A 22,062-nucleotide genomic window follows, 5' to 3' on the forward strand; every position below is an offset into this window, starting at 1 on the left:
TAGGTACCAAACAAATCCTCTACAGCAAGCTAAAATACTGCAAATGCCAAAATTCTGTGATTAAAAATTGCTGGAAATGTTCAGTTGGCCAGTCAGCAACCGTGAATAGAGAAACAGAGTTCGTATTTCAGGTTGATAACCTTTTGTCAGAACTGGGTAACATTTGAGTAAAACAGGTTAAGCCAAGGAAAAAGAGGAGAGGAGTAGAGCAGACAATGGGTGCTTGCCTGTATGGAGTTTGTACGTCCACCCCGTGACCCGAGCGGGTTTTCTCTGGTTTCCACCCATAGAAACATAGAAATTAGGTGCAGGAGTAGGCCATTCGGCCCTTCGAGCCTGCACCGCCATTCAATATGATCATGGATGATCATCCAACTCAGTATCCCGTACCTGCCTTCTCTCCATACCCCCTGATCCCCTTAGCCACAAGGGCCACATCTAACTCCCTCTTAAATATAGCCAATGAAGTGGCCTCAACTACCCTCTGTGGCAGAGAGTTCCAGAGATTCACCACTCTCTGCGAGAAAAAAGTTCTTCTCATCTCGGTTTTAAAGGATTTCCCCTTTATCCTTAATTATAAATAATGTGCATACTCCAAAGAAGTACAGGTTTGTGGGTTGATTGGCTAAGTATAATTGTAAATTGTCCCTAGTGTGTGTAGGATAGTGTAAGTATGCGGGGAACGCTGGTCGGGCGGACTCAGTGGACTGAAGGGCCTATTTCTGCGCTGTATCTCTAAACTAAACTAAGGTAAATCTGCGAGAGGATGGAGGCCAGGAGCAAAAAATGGCAAAAGGTGCTGACATCTTACAACTTGTTTTCCTTCTAACTTTTTTCTGTTGTTGTGGATGATCATCAAGCTGAAATTTTCCATTCCATCTTACATTCAATTATCATAATATTTTCTATATGCTCACCAATATTAGTTGCAAATGAAACTTAACCAGGTGCGCAACACTACATATCAGTGGGCATAAAAGTCATGAAATGGCAAAAATATCATTCTATGCATATAGTTCATATGAGCCAGGTGAGACCAAGATCTACATTTAGAAACTAATGATAATAATATTTGAATGGCAAGATATCAACCACATTATAATAGTCAGTTTAAGTGCAACATTGCATTGTAAATAGAAACATAGAAACATAGAAATTAGGTGCAGGAGTAGGCCATTCGGCCCTTCGAGCCTGCACCGCCATTCAATATGATCATGGCTGATCATCCAACTCAGTATCCCGTACCAGCCTTCTCTCCATACCCCCTGATCCCCTTAGCCACAAGGGCCACATCTAACTCCCTCTTAAATATAGCCAATGAACTGGCCTCAACTACCCTCTGTGGCAGAGAGTTCCAGAGATTCACCACTCTCTGTGTGAAAAAAGTTCTTCTCATCTCGGTTTTAAAGGATTTCCCCCTTAACCTTAAGCTGTGACCCCTTGTCCTGGACTTCCCTAACATCGGGAACAATCTTCCTGCATCTAGCCTGTCCAACCCCTTAAGAATTTTGTAAGTTTCTATAAGATCCCCTCTCAAATAAGGTTGAGATCAGCTGCAGAATGAAGCACAAGAAGAGGAATCTTGGTTATTAGACGTCCTGTTCTTGTTTAGTTTAGAGATACAGCACAGAAACAGGCCCTTTGGCCCACCGAGTCCACGCCGGCCAGCGATCCCCGTACACTAGCAATATCCTATGCACTAGGGGCAATTTACAATCTTTACCGAAGCCAATCAACCTACAAACGTGTACATCTTTGGAGTGGATTGATTATAACTGGTGAAACGTGCACCTATATGTACAGAAGGTAGATGTTCTGTGATTCCCCACAAGTAAATAAGTTTCTAACTCATGTGCCAACTCACACTTTCAGTCAAATACGAAGGAGACCCGGAATTAACTAACAATCAAGGTTGACAATTCTCTATTAAAGACTCCTATTAGTTATAGGGGAGACCCCAAAATGAAGAAGTTAATGCAAATAACACGAATAAACAGAAACTATATCCAAAGAGATTTACCATGTCCTATGAAAAATATTAATATGTGACGTCAAGATACAATAATAATACAGGTCTATCAAACATTTACAAATCTTCAACTCGGATTGAAAATAATGTGCATTAGGGAACTAGAATATAAAGTTCCAAAATCATAACCGATTAACAATATAAATGATAAATAATGTTGGGTGTTTCCTCAATATTATATCTATATTATACACCACACAGGGTCATAATAGACCATGTCAGCCAAAAAGGTTCCATCTTCAATCACCAGTTTCTATTGAATTAGCTGATCCTGGGAATATCTATCAAGTGACAGAGTCATCATTTAATATGGCATTAGTCTTTGCAGGTTAGAGACGCAACAAGTCAGTCTTCGCTCCTATTTTCTTCACTATTCAATGATACTTATTAAAGTGCATGTGCTGACATGATTAACTTCAAGTGCAATGCTTTCAACTGTCAGTTCCCAAATCTGAATTGTCTATTCCATATATCTTCAACCTGCCCTACCCCTTCCCTCCCTCAAACAACTTGGACCCCACATAGAAATGAACTACTCTTAAAGTCACACATAATATCCTAGGAGACTGTAATTATCTTGGTAAATTATTTTTCCCATGACTTTGACATAGTCAATCACATTATCCTCCTTCAATGCCTCAACTCTGTACTTGGGCTATTGCATTCATTAGTTTCATTCTTAGATGTTTAATTAAGGTATTGGCTCTCCTTTAAACCCCTATTTCTTAGTCTAATGCGGCATGTGATGTGTTTTCCCTGAAGAACATGATCAGTCCCCATATCAATGCTGATGATAACCAGCTTCACCTAAATCTCACCATCCAATGAGTCCATTGGCCAAACAGCATGACAAATTGACAACAAATCACCAACACTACACCATAGATTTTTTGCCACATTTACTTATATCAATTTCGGGATCTAGCTTTATTTGACAGCACTATGTGAAACACATTATGACATCAAGTAATATTAAAGGTCCTACATAAAAGTATATGCCTCCTGTTGACACCATCCTCTTGACCATTCTTCAAAGCAGCATTTAAGTGAAGCTATGAAAGAACATTTACACCAAGGACACTGGGAAGCTGCAGAAGAAATTGGAGGCGTCCTGAGTCAGATATATGAATCATCATTAGACATAGGTGAGGTGCCAGAAGATTAAAGTGTTATTAATGATGTGCCTCTCTTTAAAAAGGGCTGCAAAAAAAACCTGAGAACTAGACCAGTAAGTCTAATCTCGGCAGTTGGCAAGTTACTGGTGAGGATTATGAGGGATAAGATATATAAGCATTAGGAAAGATAGGGGTCGTCAGCATAGTTTTGTGCATGGAGATCATTTTATTTAGTTTTTTGAAGAAGTAACCAAGAAGGTTGATGAGGGCGGGGTTGTAGATAGAGCCTATATAGACCAGCAAAGTATTTGTCAAGGTTCTGCATGTTACATGGCTCTGGAAGGTAAGATCACATGGGATCCCGACAGAGCTAATTGACTTTATGGTAGGAAGCCGAGGGTGGTGTTGGAAGATTTTTTTTTGGACTGGTGGACTGTGACTAGTAGAGTGCTTCAGGGATCAATGCTGGGCCTATTACAGTTAGTCATCCTTATGAACGATATGAATGATTATGTACAAGGCACTATTAGTAAACTTGCAGATGACCCTAAAATAGGTGATTTGGTTGGCAGTGAGGATGGTTATCAAGAATTACAATGAAATCTTAATCATTCAGGCAAGTGGGTCAAGGAATGGCTAATGGAGTTTCATCCAGATAAGTGTGGGCTGTTGTATTTTGAGGTCAACCCAGGGTAGCATCTTCACATGGAATGTAAGGTAGGGCCTTGTGAAGTGTTGAGCAGAGGGATCTCCAGTACACAATTCCCTGAAAGTAATGTCTCAAGTAGATAGGATGGTGAAGAAGGCTTTTGGCATGTTGGCCTTCATCAGTCAGTAAATTGATGAATTTGTGTCATGATACCAATGTCCAAGACATTGAGAGGCAGCACTTGAAGTATTGTGTATAGTTTGGGTCATCCTGCTATGAAAAATATGTCATTAAACTGGAAAGGGATCAGGGAAGATTCATGAGGAAGTTGCCAGGACTTGGGGGCCTGAATTATAGGGAGAGATTTGATTGGCTAGGACTTTATCACTGAGCAGAGTAGGCTCTTATATAGGTGTATATAATCATGAGGGGAATAGATAGGGTCAGTACACAGTCTTGCCCCCAGGGTTTGAGATTCAAGAACTAGAAGACATAGGTTTAGTGAGAGAGGAAAGATTTCATAAGAACCCGAGGGGCAACCTTTTCACACAGAGAGTGGTTTATGTATGGAATGAGCTGCCAGATGAAGTAGTTGGGCCAGGTACAATAAAAACATTTGAAATATATTTGGATAGGTACATGGATAGGAGGCATTTATGTGGATGTGGGCCAAACACAGACAAACAGCCTGTCTTAAATGGGTATCTTGGTTTGTCAGCAGGGACTAGTTAGGAGAAGGGGTCTGTTTCCATGCTGTATGCATGACGTACAGTGATCTCCATAATGTTTGGGACAAAGACCCATCAGGTTGGGTGAGTGGGCAGATGCATGGCAGATTAAGTTTAATGTAAATAAATGTGAGGTAGCAAAAACAGGAAGGCAGATTATTATCTAAATGGTGTCAAGTTGGGAAAAGGGGATCTGGGAGGTCCTTGTTCATCAGTCAATTAAAGTAAGCATGCAGGAACAGCAGGCAGTGAAGAAAGCGAATGGCATGTTGGCCTTCATAACAAGAGGAGTTGAGTATAGGAGCAAAGAGGTCCTTCTGCAGTTGTATTGGGCTCTAGTGAGACCACACCTGGAGTAATGTGTGCAGTTTTGGTCCCCTAGTTTGAGGAAGGACATTCTTGCTATTGAGTGAATGCAACGTAGGTTTACAAGGTTAATTCCCGGGATGGCGGGACTGTCATATGCTGAGAGAATTGAGCAGCTGGGCTTGTATACTCTGGAGTTTAGAAGGATGAGAGGATATCTTGTTGAAACATATGATTATTACGGGTTTGGACACGCTAGAGGCAGAAAACGTGTTCCAGATGCTGGGGGAGTCCAGAACCATGGGCCACAGTGTAAGAATAAGGGGTAAGCCATTTAGGGATGAGGAAACGCATTTTCACACAGTTGCGAGTCTTGAGAAATTCTCTGCCGGTTCTCTGGATACTTTTAAGAGAGGGCTAGATCTGGCTCTTAAAGATAGCAGAGAGTCATGAGATATGTGCTGAAGGCAGGAACGGGGTACTGATTGGGGAGGATCAGCCATGATCACAATGAATGACGGTGCTGGCTCGAAGGGCCGAATGGCCTACTCCTGCACCTATTGTCTGCTGTCCGAAGACCGCAATAATGAAGCGCAGAACCAATCGTAAACTGTAAGCTTGTCTCCAGGCTCCGATGGTAATCTTACATTCATGGTCCTGGGTGGAGAGTTCCTGGAATCCTTATTATAATTTATTGCATGAATTAAAAATCTCGAGGATCTCAAGAACAACCCTAACCAATAAAGTCACAGTAGGCTTCGCTATTTCCCACTGAACTAACGAAGTCCTGAGACCAAATGCATTCAATTCTAAAGAGCCGAGCGTCGTGTTTGAACCAGTTTGGCTGAGAAAGATGGGACAAGCAGGGCGCGCGGCGGTGTTTTTAATTGCACAACTTTTCTGCATGCAGATCCTATTCTTTGCAGTTCGGCGCGTTTATCGCTAAAAGACTAACATTTTGCAGAGGTTGCAATGATCAACATGAATGTCGCCAGTGGAACTAACCCAATCCGGGTTCCAGATTGCTTCTAAAAAGACGTGTGATTTCAAACCCTTAACCACGCAGCCCGAAATACAATGACTTCATCCTTCGGCTTTCAGTTCATTAAAGAATGAAGGATTTTGCATCAGAAACCCACTGTATGCTCCAGTTGCTTTCCGATCCACATTATTTGCACGAACGTACATCTCACACTCTATACCTAACCCTGCAGATTTCGCCTTTTAATTCTGGTGACTGCTTTAACATCGAAAGAAAACAGGGGCAATTCCGTAGACACCGCGGTGCTTGCTATTAAAAATGGATTGCAAAACCCTGGTGATGCCGAAGTCGTGTCAGCCGCCAGCAGCTCTGATGCAGATTAATTATCCGTTTTCGGCTTAGTTTACCACTCCCCTGCCCCGGGTGACCCTAGAGCAGAGCGACGTCTCAGACGGAAACTGATGAATAGAGATCAGTTACAGCGCTCTGCGTCTCACCTCCTGCTCACAGGGATCCATCCCACCAAGGGCAGGGACGCAATACCTCCTGTGCAACCAACGCAACAGACAGCCGCGGGATTGCAAGGATATGTGCTTCAGAATTGCTCAACGTGCGAGACGCCTCTCCACTCGGTCGGGAGAGTTTCCCAGTCCTGTTATTTATAAAGCATTAAATTAGCGACATACCGTCTGCGCAGTCACTATTTTGCATGGAATAATAAAGCTGTTCCTCTAAGTATGTGTACATACATACACCTATCATGAGCGAATGCCCTCGGAAAAATATTAACAAAAATATACAATGCTGACAATAACCTCTGTATTTAAAAATGCCGAGATGGCAAATACGGGTCGTGCACATTCGCTGCCTGACCTAACTCATCCAAATATTGGAATGAGACCTTCCAAAAATGATTCAGATTACAACTGGACAACAAATGTCGGTTTCTTCTTGCGTTGTGCTATTGTACCAATGTATCACAATTCCAGTGCCAGCTTTATAAGGTCATGAACCAAGATTGGGCCCTTACGTCAATTTGCACACATAACAAAGGTTTAATCGCCTTGGTCAAAGAGTTAAGTTTTGTAGAAAGACCTTTAAAGAGAAGAGTGAGAGATGTGGAAAGGATCAGTGGAGTTACTCCAAACCGTTGACCGACATTAATGAAGGAGGTGGACACAAAATGCTGCAGTAATTTAGCGGGACACGCAACATCTCTGCGTAGAAGGAATGGGGTGACGTTTCGGGTCGTGACTTTTCTTCAGACTGAGTATCAGGGGAGAGGACGATACAGAGATAAGGAAGGGTAAGATATGACAACGAGAGTTCAAAGAGGGATTGAATCAGGCACGTGTTTGTGACCAATGTGATAGACCGCGAGATTTCAGAGGTTCCTAGGATAAAATGGAAGGCAGATTCAATGCTAGCATTTTTATCAAGAGGGTTGGAATACAAAAACATAGATGTAACGTTCAGGCTCTATAAAGCGCTGGCCAGGCTGCATTTGGAGTACGGTGAGCAAATCTGGGCCCCATTTCTGAGCAAGGATGTGCTAGAGCAGGTCAAGAATTATTCCAGGAATAAGTAGGTTAGCATATGATGAACATTTGACAACACTGGGCCTCTACCCGCTGGAGTTTAGAAGGTTGAGGGGGGACTTCATTGAAACTTACCGAATAATGAAAGGCATAGATGGAGTGGACGTGGAAAGGATGTTTCCACTGGTGGGACAGTCTAGAACCAGAGGTCATAGCCTCAGAATTAAAGGGCATTCTTTTGAAAAGGAGGTGAGGAGGAACTTATTTTATCAGAGGGTAGTTAATCTGTGGAACTCAGGGCTGTGGAGGCCAAGTCAGTGGACATTGTTAAGGCAGAGATAGACAAATTCTTGATTAGAACGGGTGTCAAGGGTTATGCGGAGAAGGCAGGAAAATGGGATTAGGTGGCAGTGGACAGCCACGATTGAATGGCGGAGTACTCGATGGGCCGAATGGCCTAATTCTACTACTATAACGTAAACTTGTTCTACGGTTAGCAGATGAGAAATAGGATGTAGTGCGGTTCAGGAAGGATTTGAAAACAAGGTTAAGAATTTTTAATTGCTAAAATGGAAGCTACTTGTCCGCAAGGATGAAAGTGACTCGACAGTTGGCAGCATCTGTGGAAGGAAATGGACTAGACAACATTTCTGGTCCTGACCCTTCTTCAGTCTGAACACCCTTCTTCTGTCCATTTCATTTCACAGATGCTGACTGACCTGATGAGTTCCTCCAGTAGTTTGTTTTTTTGCAGAAGATTCCAGCACCTGCAATTTCTTGTGTCTCCTACTCAGTTCAGGGCAGGTGAAAGGTGACTGACTGTTCGGCAAGGAGTTAGATGAATCTCAAGACAATAAAGACATGGATGGGGGTTTGCAAAGGAGGCGAAAATAAGGCAGAGATGGGAGTCAGACAATGTTCTGGAGATGGGAGTAGGTGGCTTCAGCAGCATGGAAACAAGGTGTAGTAGTAGGCCATTCGGTCCTTCGAGCCAGCACTGCCATTCATGGCTGATCATCCAAAATCAGTACCCCATTCTGGCTTTTCCCCCCATATCCCTTGATTCCCTTAGCCCTAAGAGCTAAATCTAAAGGCCTTGTCCCACTTGGCAACTGCCGGCATCATTGACGGACGTATCAGATCACCAAAAAATTTGCGGCGAGATGACGTATGACACGCAGTATTTTTCCAAGTGTCGCAACATTTTTTTTGTCGCCGCTGGATTTTGAAAATCTTTTGACGACACTGATATGACACCAGCAGTCATCAAAAAACTCGCCAAGTGGGACAGGCCCTTAAGCACGCTCTTGAAAACATCTAGTGAATTGGCCTCCACTGCCTTCTGTGGCAGAGAATTCCACAGATTCACAACTCTCTGGGCGAAAAAGTTTTTCCTCTTCTAACCCCTAAATGGCCTTCCCCTTATTCTTAAACTGCAACCCCTGCTTCTGGATTCCCTCAACATGGGGAACATTTTTCCAGCATCTTTCCTGTCCAATCCTCTAAGAATTGTATATGTTTCTATAAGATCCCATCTCATCCTTCTAACTTCCAGCGAATATAAGCCCAGTCGACCCATTATTTCATTATATGTCAGTTCCGCCATCCCGAGAATTAACCTGGTGAAAAAAAATTGGAAGCTCAGGGTCAAATAGGACATGAATACTATGAGTGGATTGTTTTGGTCTCAGACCAGGGTCAATGCCAAGAGAATGGGGTTTACAGTGGGGACTAAAGACAATGGATTATTTCTACAATAATTAGGGGAAATGTTACTAGTGCTTGGAAGTTAGGCCTTCACATTTACAGCCAGGATTACATTTTCCATTTCAAAAACAAACTGCTTCACATTATTTTCACTAAATCCCACAATTAATAAAAGTGACATTGGAAGGCAAACGGATTTAGCCTTGTTCTCAATCTAATATCAGTCATGCCACATTAACATTTCTTCAACATCCTGAATTGAACCTTCTGTATAAGTGGGTGAAGGTGAAATCAAATTAGTTTGTATTCGAGAATATAGTATGGGTCATGTCACCTTGTTCCTTCTGCGAAGCTTCGGGGCCGCACTTGCGCAGCCTCGGTGGACTGCTGGCGAGTCCTCCATCTCCAGGATCACCGTGGAAAATGATTCAGCCAGGCAAGTCCAGGATGCGGTTCTTAAGTTTCGCTGGAGGAATATAAACCTCCGTTTATGGCTCCTGCACATTTGATGCATTCGTTGGGCGATCGTCGACCGAAGTATGCCTCCCACACGCAGCCAGCATTTGAGGCGCTGCCAACATCATTCACAAGTCAGAACAGCGAAATCTAATCCTGACCATCCGACAATTTGTTCAGATCAATTCAAATAACGCGAGTCTTTTTAAAGATCTAACTTATGACAGTGGATATTATCTCACATCGGCCCCTTCATCCTTGATACGTTAGTTTTTTTTAATAGCTGCAAAAATGAAACGGTATGCAAAGAGAAATATGCTAGCTAAAAGAAAGCTGGAGCATTACAGCCGCTTCTCAAATATGCCTGGCCAAGCCAGCCCGTGCAATGGTGTTGCGGCGAAAAACTGTAACCTCCCGGCTCCCCACCCAGTTAAAAAAAGATTAGCAGCTCGTCGGGCTAATCTCTGAAGTTCTAACGCCGCTTGTCTTTTGCAACAACAGCCTCCACCAGGATTATCTTCGAACAGAAGAGTCTCGGGCCTGACTGCTACTTCCTGCCTTCAAGAATGCGGCCTCGGGAAATAAATTAGCTGCAATAAAGCGAAACAAAATAGAGTCACGTGAACACGGCTGCCCATTCACCAGCCGATTCGCCCACAACTTGAGCTCAAGTTTCTAACCCTGTCTTGATCCTTGGGAAACCGAATTTTCAAATCGCATCAAAAAGAGCGCAGGCTACACAAATAAACACAGTAGATTAGGTGATGGGTTATATCTTATTGGTTTATTTGCCGAGTCAAGTCCTTCAAAAGCTGGCAACCGTCGAATGCTGGAGAAATGTCGAGTGTTTCGAGTAGGTCTTATTCTGTTAATATCTTACACAAATGATTATCACCCTCCCCCCCCCCCCCCCCCCCCTTATTTCCCATGTTAACGTCGTGTCATGAATGGAAATGCGATGTGCATTAATTTTCAGGCAGCGATCATCCCCAGAAAGGTTGTTGTCCCGAGACTTGTGTTTCTGAAAGAGCAGCGCCTCAGAGAGCGGTTCACACACAGTCAGTTTTGTGTGGGAGTCGAGAAACGTATAGGCTGGTCAAAGTAAGGACGTACGTTTATTTTTGTTTCACATGTTTAAACCAATTAGATTTCAATGGCAATCCGGCAATTTCATGTGGCATTTACTCATGGAACATTCACTTGCAGATTTTACAAACGTTGATTTTGCAGCTGCTACGGCAGGATTTCAACTCCCATTGCCTACATATTAGTTCAAACGTCACGAATATTGGACCATAGGTCTTTGAAACATAATGGCCCGTGCTTTTCAAAGCTTGATAGTCAGGGATGTTTGACGCCATCAGCTTTGCATTTTATGCTATGTTCGATTATCAAGCCCGTCAGCTGTACAGTCAATTTGTTCTTATCATTTGAATGTTCACCTTCCTTCTGGTCTATGTGAAGTAGTGGCTTACACTTCCATTATAGAAGAAAGTTACCCTGGTTCGTTATTTTCAGATGCTTGCAAATCTGGTATCTATTTCCACCACTTTGGTATTATCTTATGGAGCAGACCCACAGGGCTGAAAAGTCTAGTCAAGCTCCTGTTTCCTATTTTACAATCTTATGGCTTCTTCCCAGCAACCATCAGGCGGCTCTTCAACATCACAAAACACAAACTAAACTATGAACTATGGACTCTATTTGGCTGCACTAAGGTATTTGGACTTTTTTGCATTAGTATTCTTTTTGGGGTTACTGATTTATTGATTTTTAAATTTATTATGTTATCTATGAGTGTTGTGCTCCTGTTGCATAAGTGTTTACTATCTGGTGCATTTGATAGAAATGGCCTGAAATGTTATCATCATTGTCCTTGATAATAAAATTAATTTGGTATTTTTTTAATCTGCCCCCCTTTCCAGAAGATTCAGATGCAAATTATATTATTCCAGCTATGTCAGTCATCCTTTAATACCTCATACAGAAAGAAAAGCTCGAGGTGTGAGAATGAACATCGTATCGACAAGCTACTGGAATGTGGAAAAGAGGCAGACCATGTGTCAGCCAGCACCTGTCTATTGAATAATCATGTTTCAGAATGTTTCAGCTGTAAGCATCAGATAATGTTTAGGAGGCATGTGTAACATTTCCTCTTTTTTATTGTTCTTGTAAAACTTCTTAAAACATAACACTTTCAAATAATTTGAAATAGGACAGAAAATAGCCGCAAAATTTAGCACTACGGGCAGCATCTCTTTTTATTTGGAAAACATTTTTAGTAGAAGAGTTCTTATTGCAATTATATTGGTTCTTGATGAGACTACAGCTGGAGTATTGTGTACAGTTTTTGTCTCCTTATTGAAGGATATGCTTGCCAGAGAGTGCAGCAACATATGACAAGACTGGTTACATAGCAGGTGGGTTTGCTATATGTCAAGAGGTTAACTAGAGAATATTTTAAATATATGACATAATCTCAGTGAAACATATACACAAGAGCAGTCCTGAGCTACTATTTACCCCATTGGGGACCCTTGGACTATCTTTAATCAAACTTTACTGGACTTTATCTTGCACTAAATGTTATTCCCTTTATCCTGTATCTGTACACTGTGGATGGCTCAACTGTAATCATGTATTGTCTTACCACTGACTGGTTAGCATGCAACAAAAGCTCTACACTGTACCTCGGTACACGTGACAACAAACTAAACTAAACTAATTTCTTGAAGGGTAGGTTAGAGGTTGGGAGGATGTTTCCCTTAGCTAATAAGTCTATAACCATTTCCAGTACAAGGTCATCCCACCTAAAGCATTAACTTTATTTTCTTGCCACAAATGCTGGCTGATATGCTGAGTACTTCCAGCATTCTTTTTTATTTCAGATTTTTAGCAACTGGCGCATCATGTGTCTTACAATTGCAGCATTTTTTTTCTTCTCTCCCCCATCCCCTCCATCTCTTCACGTGCCACATTCGCTTCCCTCTAACTACACTCCTTCAGATTGATCAACTATGATTACAAAACATTCATCGCACTCTCTGAGACAGCATGAATGTCACCTGACCCATCTTGTTCTCAACCCCGTTTCAGTCATTCTTTTTGTTCTTTCCACCACTCCTGTTCTCTGCAACATAAACCAGTCTTGCTTTCACATTTTTCACGATGAGAGTTCATTGAACCAAATTATTGACTCCCCCTTCTCTCCACAACTGCCTTGTGGAGTATCTCTAGCATTTTATCTTTATATTTGAGATTGTGAGCATTCACACTTTTTTGCTTCTCAAAGACTACAATTTGTTAACAGTTCCAAAATGCAATCTGTAGTTAAATAGACTTTTCCAGTCTTTTACTGATATTATATTTATCTCTTCTAATGTCAGCAAGGCAAAGAAGATATCAGTCAACTTCAGGAAGCAAAGCGGTACACATACCCCGGTTTGCATTGACAGCGCCGAAGTAGAGATGGCTGAAAGCTTCCGAGGAGTTCCTAGTTCAGAGGAGTAAATATCACCAACAATTTCTCCTGGACCATCCATATTGAAGCAATGGCCAAGAAAGCACATCAGCGACTCTACTTCTTTATAAGCCTTAGGAAGTTCGGCATGTCCCCAGCAACTCTCACCAACTTTTACAGATGCGCCGTAGAAAACATTTTATTGGGATGCATCACAGCATGGTTTGGAAACAGCCCCATGCAAGAAATTGTAGAAAATTGTGGATGTAGCCCAGACCATCACACAAACCAACTTCTCTTCCATTTACTCCATTTCTACCTCACATTGCCTCAGCAAGGCCTCCAGCATAATCAAGGACGAGTCACACCCTGACCATTCGCTGTTCTCCCCTCTCCCATCAGGCAGGAGGTATTGAAATGTGAAAACGCACACCTCCAGATTCAGGGACAGTTTCTTCCTAGCTGTTATCAGACAACTAAATGATCCTACCACAACTAGAGAGCAGTGCTGAACTACTATTTACCTCATTGGAGACCCTCGGGCTATCGTTGATTGGACTTTACTGGACTTTCTTGCACTAAACGTTATTCCCTTTATCGTGTATTTGTACACTGAGAATGGCTCAATTGTAATCATGTATTGTCTTTCCAATGACTAGCTAGCACGGAACAAAAGCTTTTCACTGTACCTCTGTACACATGACAATAAACGAAACTAAATCACAGGCCCCTAGAAATGTTGTCTTGAATTTACCTTAACAAGGGCGGTAATAATTTTGAACACATCCAACCACCCATAATTTTTTTTACCGTTAAATGTCCAGTTTCCCCAGTTACCCCTTATAACCAACAGATATTTGAGTGATGGCAGCAATTTACAAAGTCACCACTGATCCTTCACTGTGTTGAGATTGATCTTGCAGCAAAACACTGAAAACTAGATAAATATTTCTAAATATTTGCTAAGCCATTATTTGACTAAGTGTAGCATTAATTTGCTTTATACTTGATTCAGTTTATTTTTAAAATCATGCATATTTTAAATTAAAATAGCTTTTTCGGTCTCCTCCATTAAACATTTGCTATTTGAGTCTTTGAATCTTCCATTCATGACTACGTAACTTTTTACCTGCATTTGCTTCTCTTCTAGATGCATAATTTCCATTCTATTACTTGCTATCAGCCTTCATCGCATGGTAAAAAAAAATCACTTCATTGCTTAGGGCGCAAGGGCAACCAAGAGAAAAAGTTAGGCAAATCAGTGACAACCATATCAATGAACCATGCATCATAATGATGATATGTTTAATCTAACATGGTAGCGTAGTGCTGAGAAAATACTGCTCTGCCATTGGTACTCTTGTCATAGAAACTATTAATACAAAGCCAACTTTCATGACCCTATGAGTTATTTGAACAAGAATTGAACAAGATAGTTAGTGTCTTGACTGGTCAAGTTTTATACGTCACAAATTACGAATGTAGTGGCCCATTAATTCCAGTGGGTCAACTGTAGCCACTTATTAAATCTGTAAGTTTTGAGGATCAGTGAAAGTGAGAGATAAATTTCTTGGAGGATTGTAGAAGGGGTAGGGAGGGTTAACAAGAGGATCCTTTATTGTGAGATCTGGTGAATTACTCCCATTTCATTCTCGGCAAATGAAAACACAAGAATCAGCAGGTGCTGGAATCTTGAGCAAACACACAAAGTGCTGGCAGAACTCAGCGGGTGAGGAAGCATCGGGGGAGGGAATAGACAGGCAATGTTTTGGGTTGGGTGAAGAAGGTTCCTGACCCAAAACATTACATGTCCATTACCTGCACAGATGCCGCCCGACCAAACTGAGATCTTCCAGTATTTTGTGTTTTGCTCATTCGTAAGCAAGTTATTTTCCTCTGATAGAAGGCTGGTGTTCCCTAACATAAAGCAAATTTATGTTGTAGTGGGGTCTTAGGCAGGCATAAGGTACTTTACTTTAATTTGCTCAGGTGTCAAACCCCATCATGTGTAGAAATAGAACGTTTTTTTTGTTTTTACCCAATCTATTTCCTTCCAAAGTTTGTACATACTTTCCAACCATCATTTAGAATCAATCATTTTTTTTGTGACTGTGTACAAACTGACTGCCATGTTTTCTTTCATTACGACATGATTGAAATAAAAGTATTATTATCCATGAGGAATGTTGGAATATTCTGAGAACTTGAGGGTCAAATACACACAATTGTTTTTTATATGTAACATGCAATGAAGGACCAATGGTACAAGTTATTTAGTGCACTCATCATGCCAATCTTATGTCACTGCCTCAAACTGAACTTCAAACAATCCCCAATTTCTAATTTCCTAAAATGAACTGTGGTTACAACATTGCAAATACTGTGAGGTGCAGCCAAACGTATGCGAGACAGCATATCAAGACAGCATATCAAGTCTCATAACTGAACGAAAATTAGTACTTAAAATGTATGGTTAAATAACATTCAAGAAATCTTTCATGGCATTTGCAAATCACACACATTCTAAAATTGAAAATGTCATACAGTGGGATATAAAGAGAGGCAAAAGACTGAGGCCCAACATCAGCTGCAGCTGAGAAATGGAGATCCCATAGGAAAATGAAATCTGCTGGAAGCCATCTGTTTCATAGCCAGAGAATAGTGAGAGAGAATATGATCATGTGTATCAATATCTCCAATGAGGGGGAAACAATTAGTAAACTAATGTCATAATTTCTGATCCCCCTACACTCTCAGGTAAATTATAATGGATCAAAACCTCCCCAACTATCCCCTCTGACTGAACACGAGTTAGTCCCTTCACTTCTCCTTGTGAAGCAGCAACTGGAAAGATCATATGCCTTTTTTGCCTGAAATGACAAACATCCACATTAAGTGAAAGATCAAGACTGAAAGAGGCAAGTGCGAGCCAAAAAGTTGGAACCAATTAAGTGACTATTTGTAAAACAGCACAAACATTTTATTTCTAAAGTGGTCAATTAACATGACAAGATAACAAAGATCCTCCCCAGTGAGCAGAATCTGCCCACCAATAAAGATGGAATATAATACTCTATCATTGGTTAATAACAACTAATAAGCTCCAATACTGATCAAGAATCATATATTCAATTCACGCTCATCTCCAAACCCGAAAGAAGGGTCCCAACCCAAAATCTAGCCTATCCATTCCCACCACAGATGCTGCCTCGCCTACTGAGTTACTTTGTGTTTTGTTCAGGATTGCAGCATCTGCAGTTCCTTGGGTCTCCAAGTTGGACAGTTGGACAGGCTAGATGCAGGAAGATTGTTGGGGAAGTCCAGGACAAGGGGTCACAGTTTAAGGATAAAGGGGAAATCCTAGGACTGAGATGAGAAAAACATTTTTCACACAGAGAGTGGGGAATCTCTGGAACTCTCTGCCACAGAAGGTAGTTGAGGCCAGTTCATTGGCTATATTTAAGAGGGAGTTAGATGTGGCCCTTGTGGCTAATGGGATCAGGGGGTATGGAGAGAAGGCAGGTACAGAATGGGATGATCAGTTGGATGATCAGCCGTGATCACATTGAATGGAGGTGCAGGCTCGAAGGGCCGAATGGCCTACTCCTGCACCTATTTTCTATGTTTTCTATGTTACATATACTGGGTTGATCAAGATAACTCTTGCTACAAGACCGTACCAAGTTTTACTCTTGTTTACCAAGACCTTAGCAGTAAAGAGCCCTCAGGCACCATACTTCTTCTTATCGAGTCCACACACGAGCCAGAGCTGAACACACTTCTAGTGATCTGCATACAATGGTGTCTGTCTTGCATTTCTTGTGCTGGTGGTGGAAAGATTGGTGCAAAGAGGGCCGCGATGTGAACGCTCTTTCCTTGTCCCCAGGCACAATACTGCTATGGCACCTTTCTTGGATAGCTCTTGACAATATTTGACAGGATATAAAGTTTTGCCTACTTAAGAGCTGGTTTTGTATTTTATAAATTATAAATATCTCTGATATTCCAGATTTTAAAAAAATCATTAAAAAAAGTAACCTAAAAGTGTTGAAATATTCATATAAGTATATAATTGAAATGATACCATAACATAACAGATGCATTAAAATTATTTGTGGACACGAGGAACTACAAATGTTAGTTTACATAAAAAAGATACAAAGTGCTGGAGTAACTCAGCGGGTCAGGCAGCATCTCTGGAGAACATAGATAGGCAATGTTTACAACTTTATTGGCAATGTTACAACTTTAATAGCGTCATTGGATATTTTCCCTTGTTCAGCTAGGAAACTATTAGTGTGATGGAACTCAGTATAGAGTAAATATTTTGAGAATATGGTTTGAGAATATGAGAATATGTTGGGTGTCAGGCATGCAAATGACATAGGCCAACGATGATGATCATCAACGTTTAGGGATCCTTAAGTAGAAACAGTAAGTGCTGGAAAACTAGGCATAACATTAGGAAGTTTCTATGGAACAGTTTACATTGGGATTCTAGTATTGGGGATGTTGGCCATGGAAAATATACTAACAATGATTCATGAATCCTGCCAGTGAATGTGGAGGATTATATACCAAGTACAGAGGTGGTGTCTATCTAATGTGTCATAAGATTATACCATAAGCTTTATGCCAGCTTTAAGGTCTTGGTCTACAAACATAATTTTCCTCGGACGGCCAAATATCATTCGCTTAAGGTGGTGGTGAACTTCATTATCAATGTCTGCCTTTGATGAGACATAGCTTCCAAGATACAGGAAGTGATCCTCATTTCACAGTTTCATTATGAGTTCTTTATTGTAGGAGGGTGATATAGCACAGCAGTGTCAGGTTGGTAACAGCCCTTTGTTGCATAGATTCATTGTACAAAATCGATTCTCTCATCTACCTCAGGAGTGAGTCAATGATGACTTGTAACTTGATCATATACATGTTTCAACTGTGCACTGCAGCCTAATGACGGAAGTTGTGGTGACCATTACTCTGGAGTGGAGGTGACAGTGATTGAACAGACTTCCAATTTATCTGTAGATTTATCTTGCTTGATATCTATCTGCATTGAGATTGAAAGGTATGGAATGTCCACCTTCCTCCACACATGGAAGATGAAGTGTGGATTGGTGACCAAAGCTCCACTCCACCAAGTTTTAAAGCTTCGCCAGGGGTACCATCTACTCCAAAAAAAATGTTGTTCTTCAGCAGATATAGTCTTTTCAATATGTTGTCAATCAAGGCTGAACAAAATGTAATTTGCTGTGGATTCAAGTATCTCACTTGAAGGATAGAATAATGTCGGAGAAGTGCTTTAATGTCTACCTTTCAGTGAACACCTAGTGCCTCTCTGTTCCTCATATGTTCATTCTTAGCTCTCACCAGGGTGGGCGTTTCGCGGTCGCAGTGCTGATGAATACACACACACGTCATAGTTATCAATGAATTACTGAACCTCCACCTGTCATTCCACCCACCATCTGTTATTTTGGTCTTCTTCAGCAGTCCCTTCGTACGTGATACTTGTTTCCACCCTGATTTTGTGGATTCCAACATGGCTAATGAGGCCAACGTGGGAACGGCAGAGCCTTCCAGGGGATGGGATAAGCGGTGTGTGTGGTGATACGCTCTTTCTGCTACCTACACAGGACTTCTGTACGTTCCTGATATACAGCCTCTAGGCATCCAGTTTTTTTGCAGCAGTGTCTACAGCTGTCAAGGCTCAGGCTCTGAACTGCCCTCATCTCTCCCTCCTTAAATTGATCATTAAACTCTCTTTGTTCAACCCTAGATTATGCGAATTAACCAGCTCCCGTGACTCACTGCCAAGATTTGTTTGATCGTAACAAAAAAACCCGAAGCGCTGATGGAACTCAGCGGGCCAGGCAGCATCCGTGGCGGGCGACGTTTCGGGTCGGGGTCCTGGTCCAGCCCGAAGAAGGGTCCCGACTTGAAACGTCGTCTGCCCATCCACATATGCTGCTGCGGCCTGACCCGCTGAGTTCCTCTAGCACTTTAAATTTTGCTTAAGATTCTGGCAACTGCAGTTCCATTAGTCTCCATTTGTTTGACGGTGTTCCTTTGAAGTGCCTTGAAACGTTTCACCACGTGAAAGGCACTATATAAATACGTTGTTGAAAACCCCGGATATGCATCTTAAGGCTGCAAGCTTCAAGCACTCTTGTATTATTCATGTTCAGAGCTTCCGTAACAATGTTGTTCAAAGATCCACACCGACCGCTCTAATCACTCGGGCCAGTTTCATTTACTTGCGTTCTCCCGCAGCAAAACATGTACTTTGACCCATTGAGTAGCAACAGAGTTTCCCACACCGTATTAACTACAGGTAGACACAAAAAAAGAGTATCTCTGTGGGTCAGGCAGTCACTGGAGAAAAGTAATAGGTGAGGTTTCGGGTCGAGACCCTTCTTCAGATCCGACCCGAAACGTCTGTTCCTTTTCTCCAAAGATGCTGCCTGACCCGCTGAGTTACTCCAGTATTTTGTATCGATCTTCGGTTTAAACCAGCATCTACAGTTCCTTCCTACACCAATTTAACTACAGCAGTCAACAAAGACGGTTCAAAAGACGGATTAAAGGAAAAACATACAAAAAGAAACGTCCTTGGGCCCAGTTCCCCACACTATAGTGAATTCTGGAAAACATTAAATGTCCATTTTCTCTTACTCTGTAGGTAGACAGTGCTGGAGTAGCACAGTGGGCCAGGCATACTGCCAGACATGCTCTCTGGAGAAAAGGGATGGGTGACGTTTCGGACCCTTCCTCAGACTAACCGGAGACTGCTCTGACCATGTGACCGCTGAATTCTGACACATTGTCTATTCCTCCCGTAGCATCCCGCCAAAAAGACACTGAAATGTTAAATTATTAAAACTAATCTGTAATATGAAAATAATGCAAGCTAGAGCTCGTGACCCATCCATTTTGACGAGGTTGGGATGTTCATACCATTTCCCGATAAATTGTCAGATTCCAAACCGCGAAGTTTATATTTCTTGTTGAACATCGTGATCAAATTAAGATAGAATTTTGGTTTGATAATTGGAGGTATTGCAATGCATCTTGAGTGATATAAACCGAAGGCCTGTTAAATAACAAGTGTCAATAGTAGTATAGTGGCAAGTAGTATCGATACATTCCCAAATGTGTCCTGACCAAACATCAACAAAAAAAGTTAAGGAATTAAATAATTGGGTTTTTTTTGTATTAAAAGTTACTGAGCGCATGTTTACATTGATTTCAATGCTTCGCAGAGACATCGTCTGCATTCTTGGAACGAGATTTCGCAACTCCCCTGGCGAAAGCCTGGGGATTGTAGCTCCTGGAGTGAAAGAGGGCAATTTTATAAGTAGGTTGCCCTTCCTTACCCGGTGTGCCCATGTTGCCGTCCTTCCAATAGCTGGCCTCGCTGTTTGGATTGAGCCCAGCACCCGCTCGACGCTGTAAAACGTCAATCAGCAACTGTCGGCCTCTCCGTGATAATAGGCAATCAACACAACATCACTGCCGCAAGGCACTCTCACGCTTACAAAAGGAGCTCAATTTTGCACCGCGCCATAATTAAACCACTGAGATAAATAAATCAACGTCTAGGAGAAAATATTTACAGCAAATGATCAAGCTTTGATTTTTGAATGTTCATTTCTCTTACATGTTTCCGTATTCAAACTACCCGAAAGCTTTTTCATTAATTCAGAACTGCCAGATAGATCCACTAACGGCTGGAAATCCTGACGAGTTGGGAGCAAAGAACATATTCAGCAGCAAAACAGCAACTAAATGCTCAAGAGCAAACGTTTTACCAAATTTAACCAATCGCCGCACTTCAAAGCCTACAACGCGAACCCACATGAAGTCTGATGGAAATGCTGAGTGCCCTTTAAAAATTCAGGTTGCGTATTGAGCACATCAATCAAGCAGCTAACATCAATCTAGAGAACGAGGACACGCTCACAATGTCGCCGTTGTACACACGCAGGCTGGAGCCGTGTAAACGGTATATATGGTTTCGTGTGTTCAGTCTGAAGAAGCCGGATGGGGGAAGAATTACAAATGTGCGAAACATTTTGAAACCGAGACCACGAAACACCTGGCAGAGCGATCAGGCGAAAAGCGGCTGAATGAGGCGCCTCAGTGCGGTATCGCGGCTCCATCTCTCATTACATGCTTGTGTCAGCAGAACGGCCGTGAACTCATTTCCTCTCCACTGCTGCACCGCCAAAGGAGAGGAACAAAACACGTTCAACAATGCCCTCAACTGAACAACCCTTAGGATCTCTATGCTCGCTTGTCGGTTCAATAGACGAAATAAAACACATACACGCCCGGGCAGTTATTTGGACGATCACAGACTTCTTGGAAACAAACAGCACATGTAACATCACGTTGTTGTATAGCAAGAAGGAAACGTTAAAAGTTCCAGCCACCTCGAGCTTATTTTTAAATATGACGAATGGTAAAAGGACTGCCTGTCAAAGTTACATCTGAGCGAGTCTGGCTGTGACCTTTTACACGCGAATATGAAATGGATAAAACAAGTAATTTACGCCGCGTCACATAACCACTCCCTCCCCCACTCTCACCGAGAAACCTCCAGCGACCATACGCCTGCCTCCATGCACCCAGAGAACAAACAAGTATACATACATCTGCTGTGCAGCCGCGAGATTGAGGCGAAATATCTATATATATTTATTTGTAAGTTATCACTCCCACATCCCTGGGATTTAGTTTCCCCCGTCCATGCAGCGACAGCACAAACCCAATGGCGATCCAGCTCCGCTCGCAGTTCAATTATTGACTGACATTGCTGCCAATACGTGACAATATTGTATTCTTTATTTAAAGTGTGGAACAAGTAAATTACACTTAGTTTAGTGTGATTTAAACGACAGAAACACCTCCCTAATGTATGCTGCGGTGAACTGTTTCTGTTCCCATTTTAAAAGCAGAAGTCGAGCTCGCAGCTAGAAACCTCTCTAGCCCTGGTGTTTTAACCGCCTCCCTTTCCTTTAAGCAGTCATTTCTGTTGAGGTCCTTGAACACGCGGGTTTCAGAAACATCAGAACTTCCTTCCG

General features: G+C 41.9%; 1 protein-coding gene across 5 annotated transcripts in view; it reads right to left on the reverse strand.

Annotated features, from left to right (window-relative positions):
* bcor (BCL6 corepressor) overlaps positions 1 to 22,062 on the reverse strand; it is a 260,969-nt gene that overhangs the window by 141,675 nt on the left and 97,232 nt on the right. The window contains exon 1 of one of the 5 annotated variants that reach the window (XM_055644606.1): positions 9,389 to 9,876. The exons of the other annotated variants lie outside the window; for them this stretch is intronic. Within the exon in view, the coding sequence (XP_055500581.1) occupies positions 9,389 to 9,568 (180 nt within the window). The 5' untranslated portion in view covers positions 9,569 to 9,876. Of the gene's footprint in view, positions 1 to 9,388; positions 9,877 to 22,062 lie in introns of those variants that run through there. 5 annotated transcript variants of the gene reach the window in all.

Source organism: Leucoraja erinacea, chromosome 13 (assembly GCF_028641065.1).
Source record: "Leucoraja erinacea ecotype New England chromosome 13, Leri_hhj_1, whole genome shotgun sequence".
Lineage (NCBI taxonomy): Eukaryota > Metazoa > Chordata > Chondrichthyes > Rajiformes > Rajidae > Leucoraja > Leucoraja erinaceus.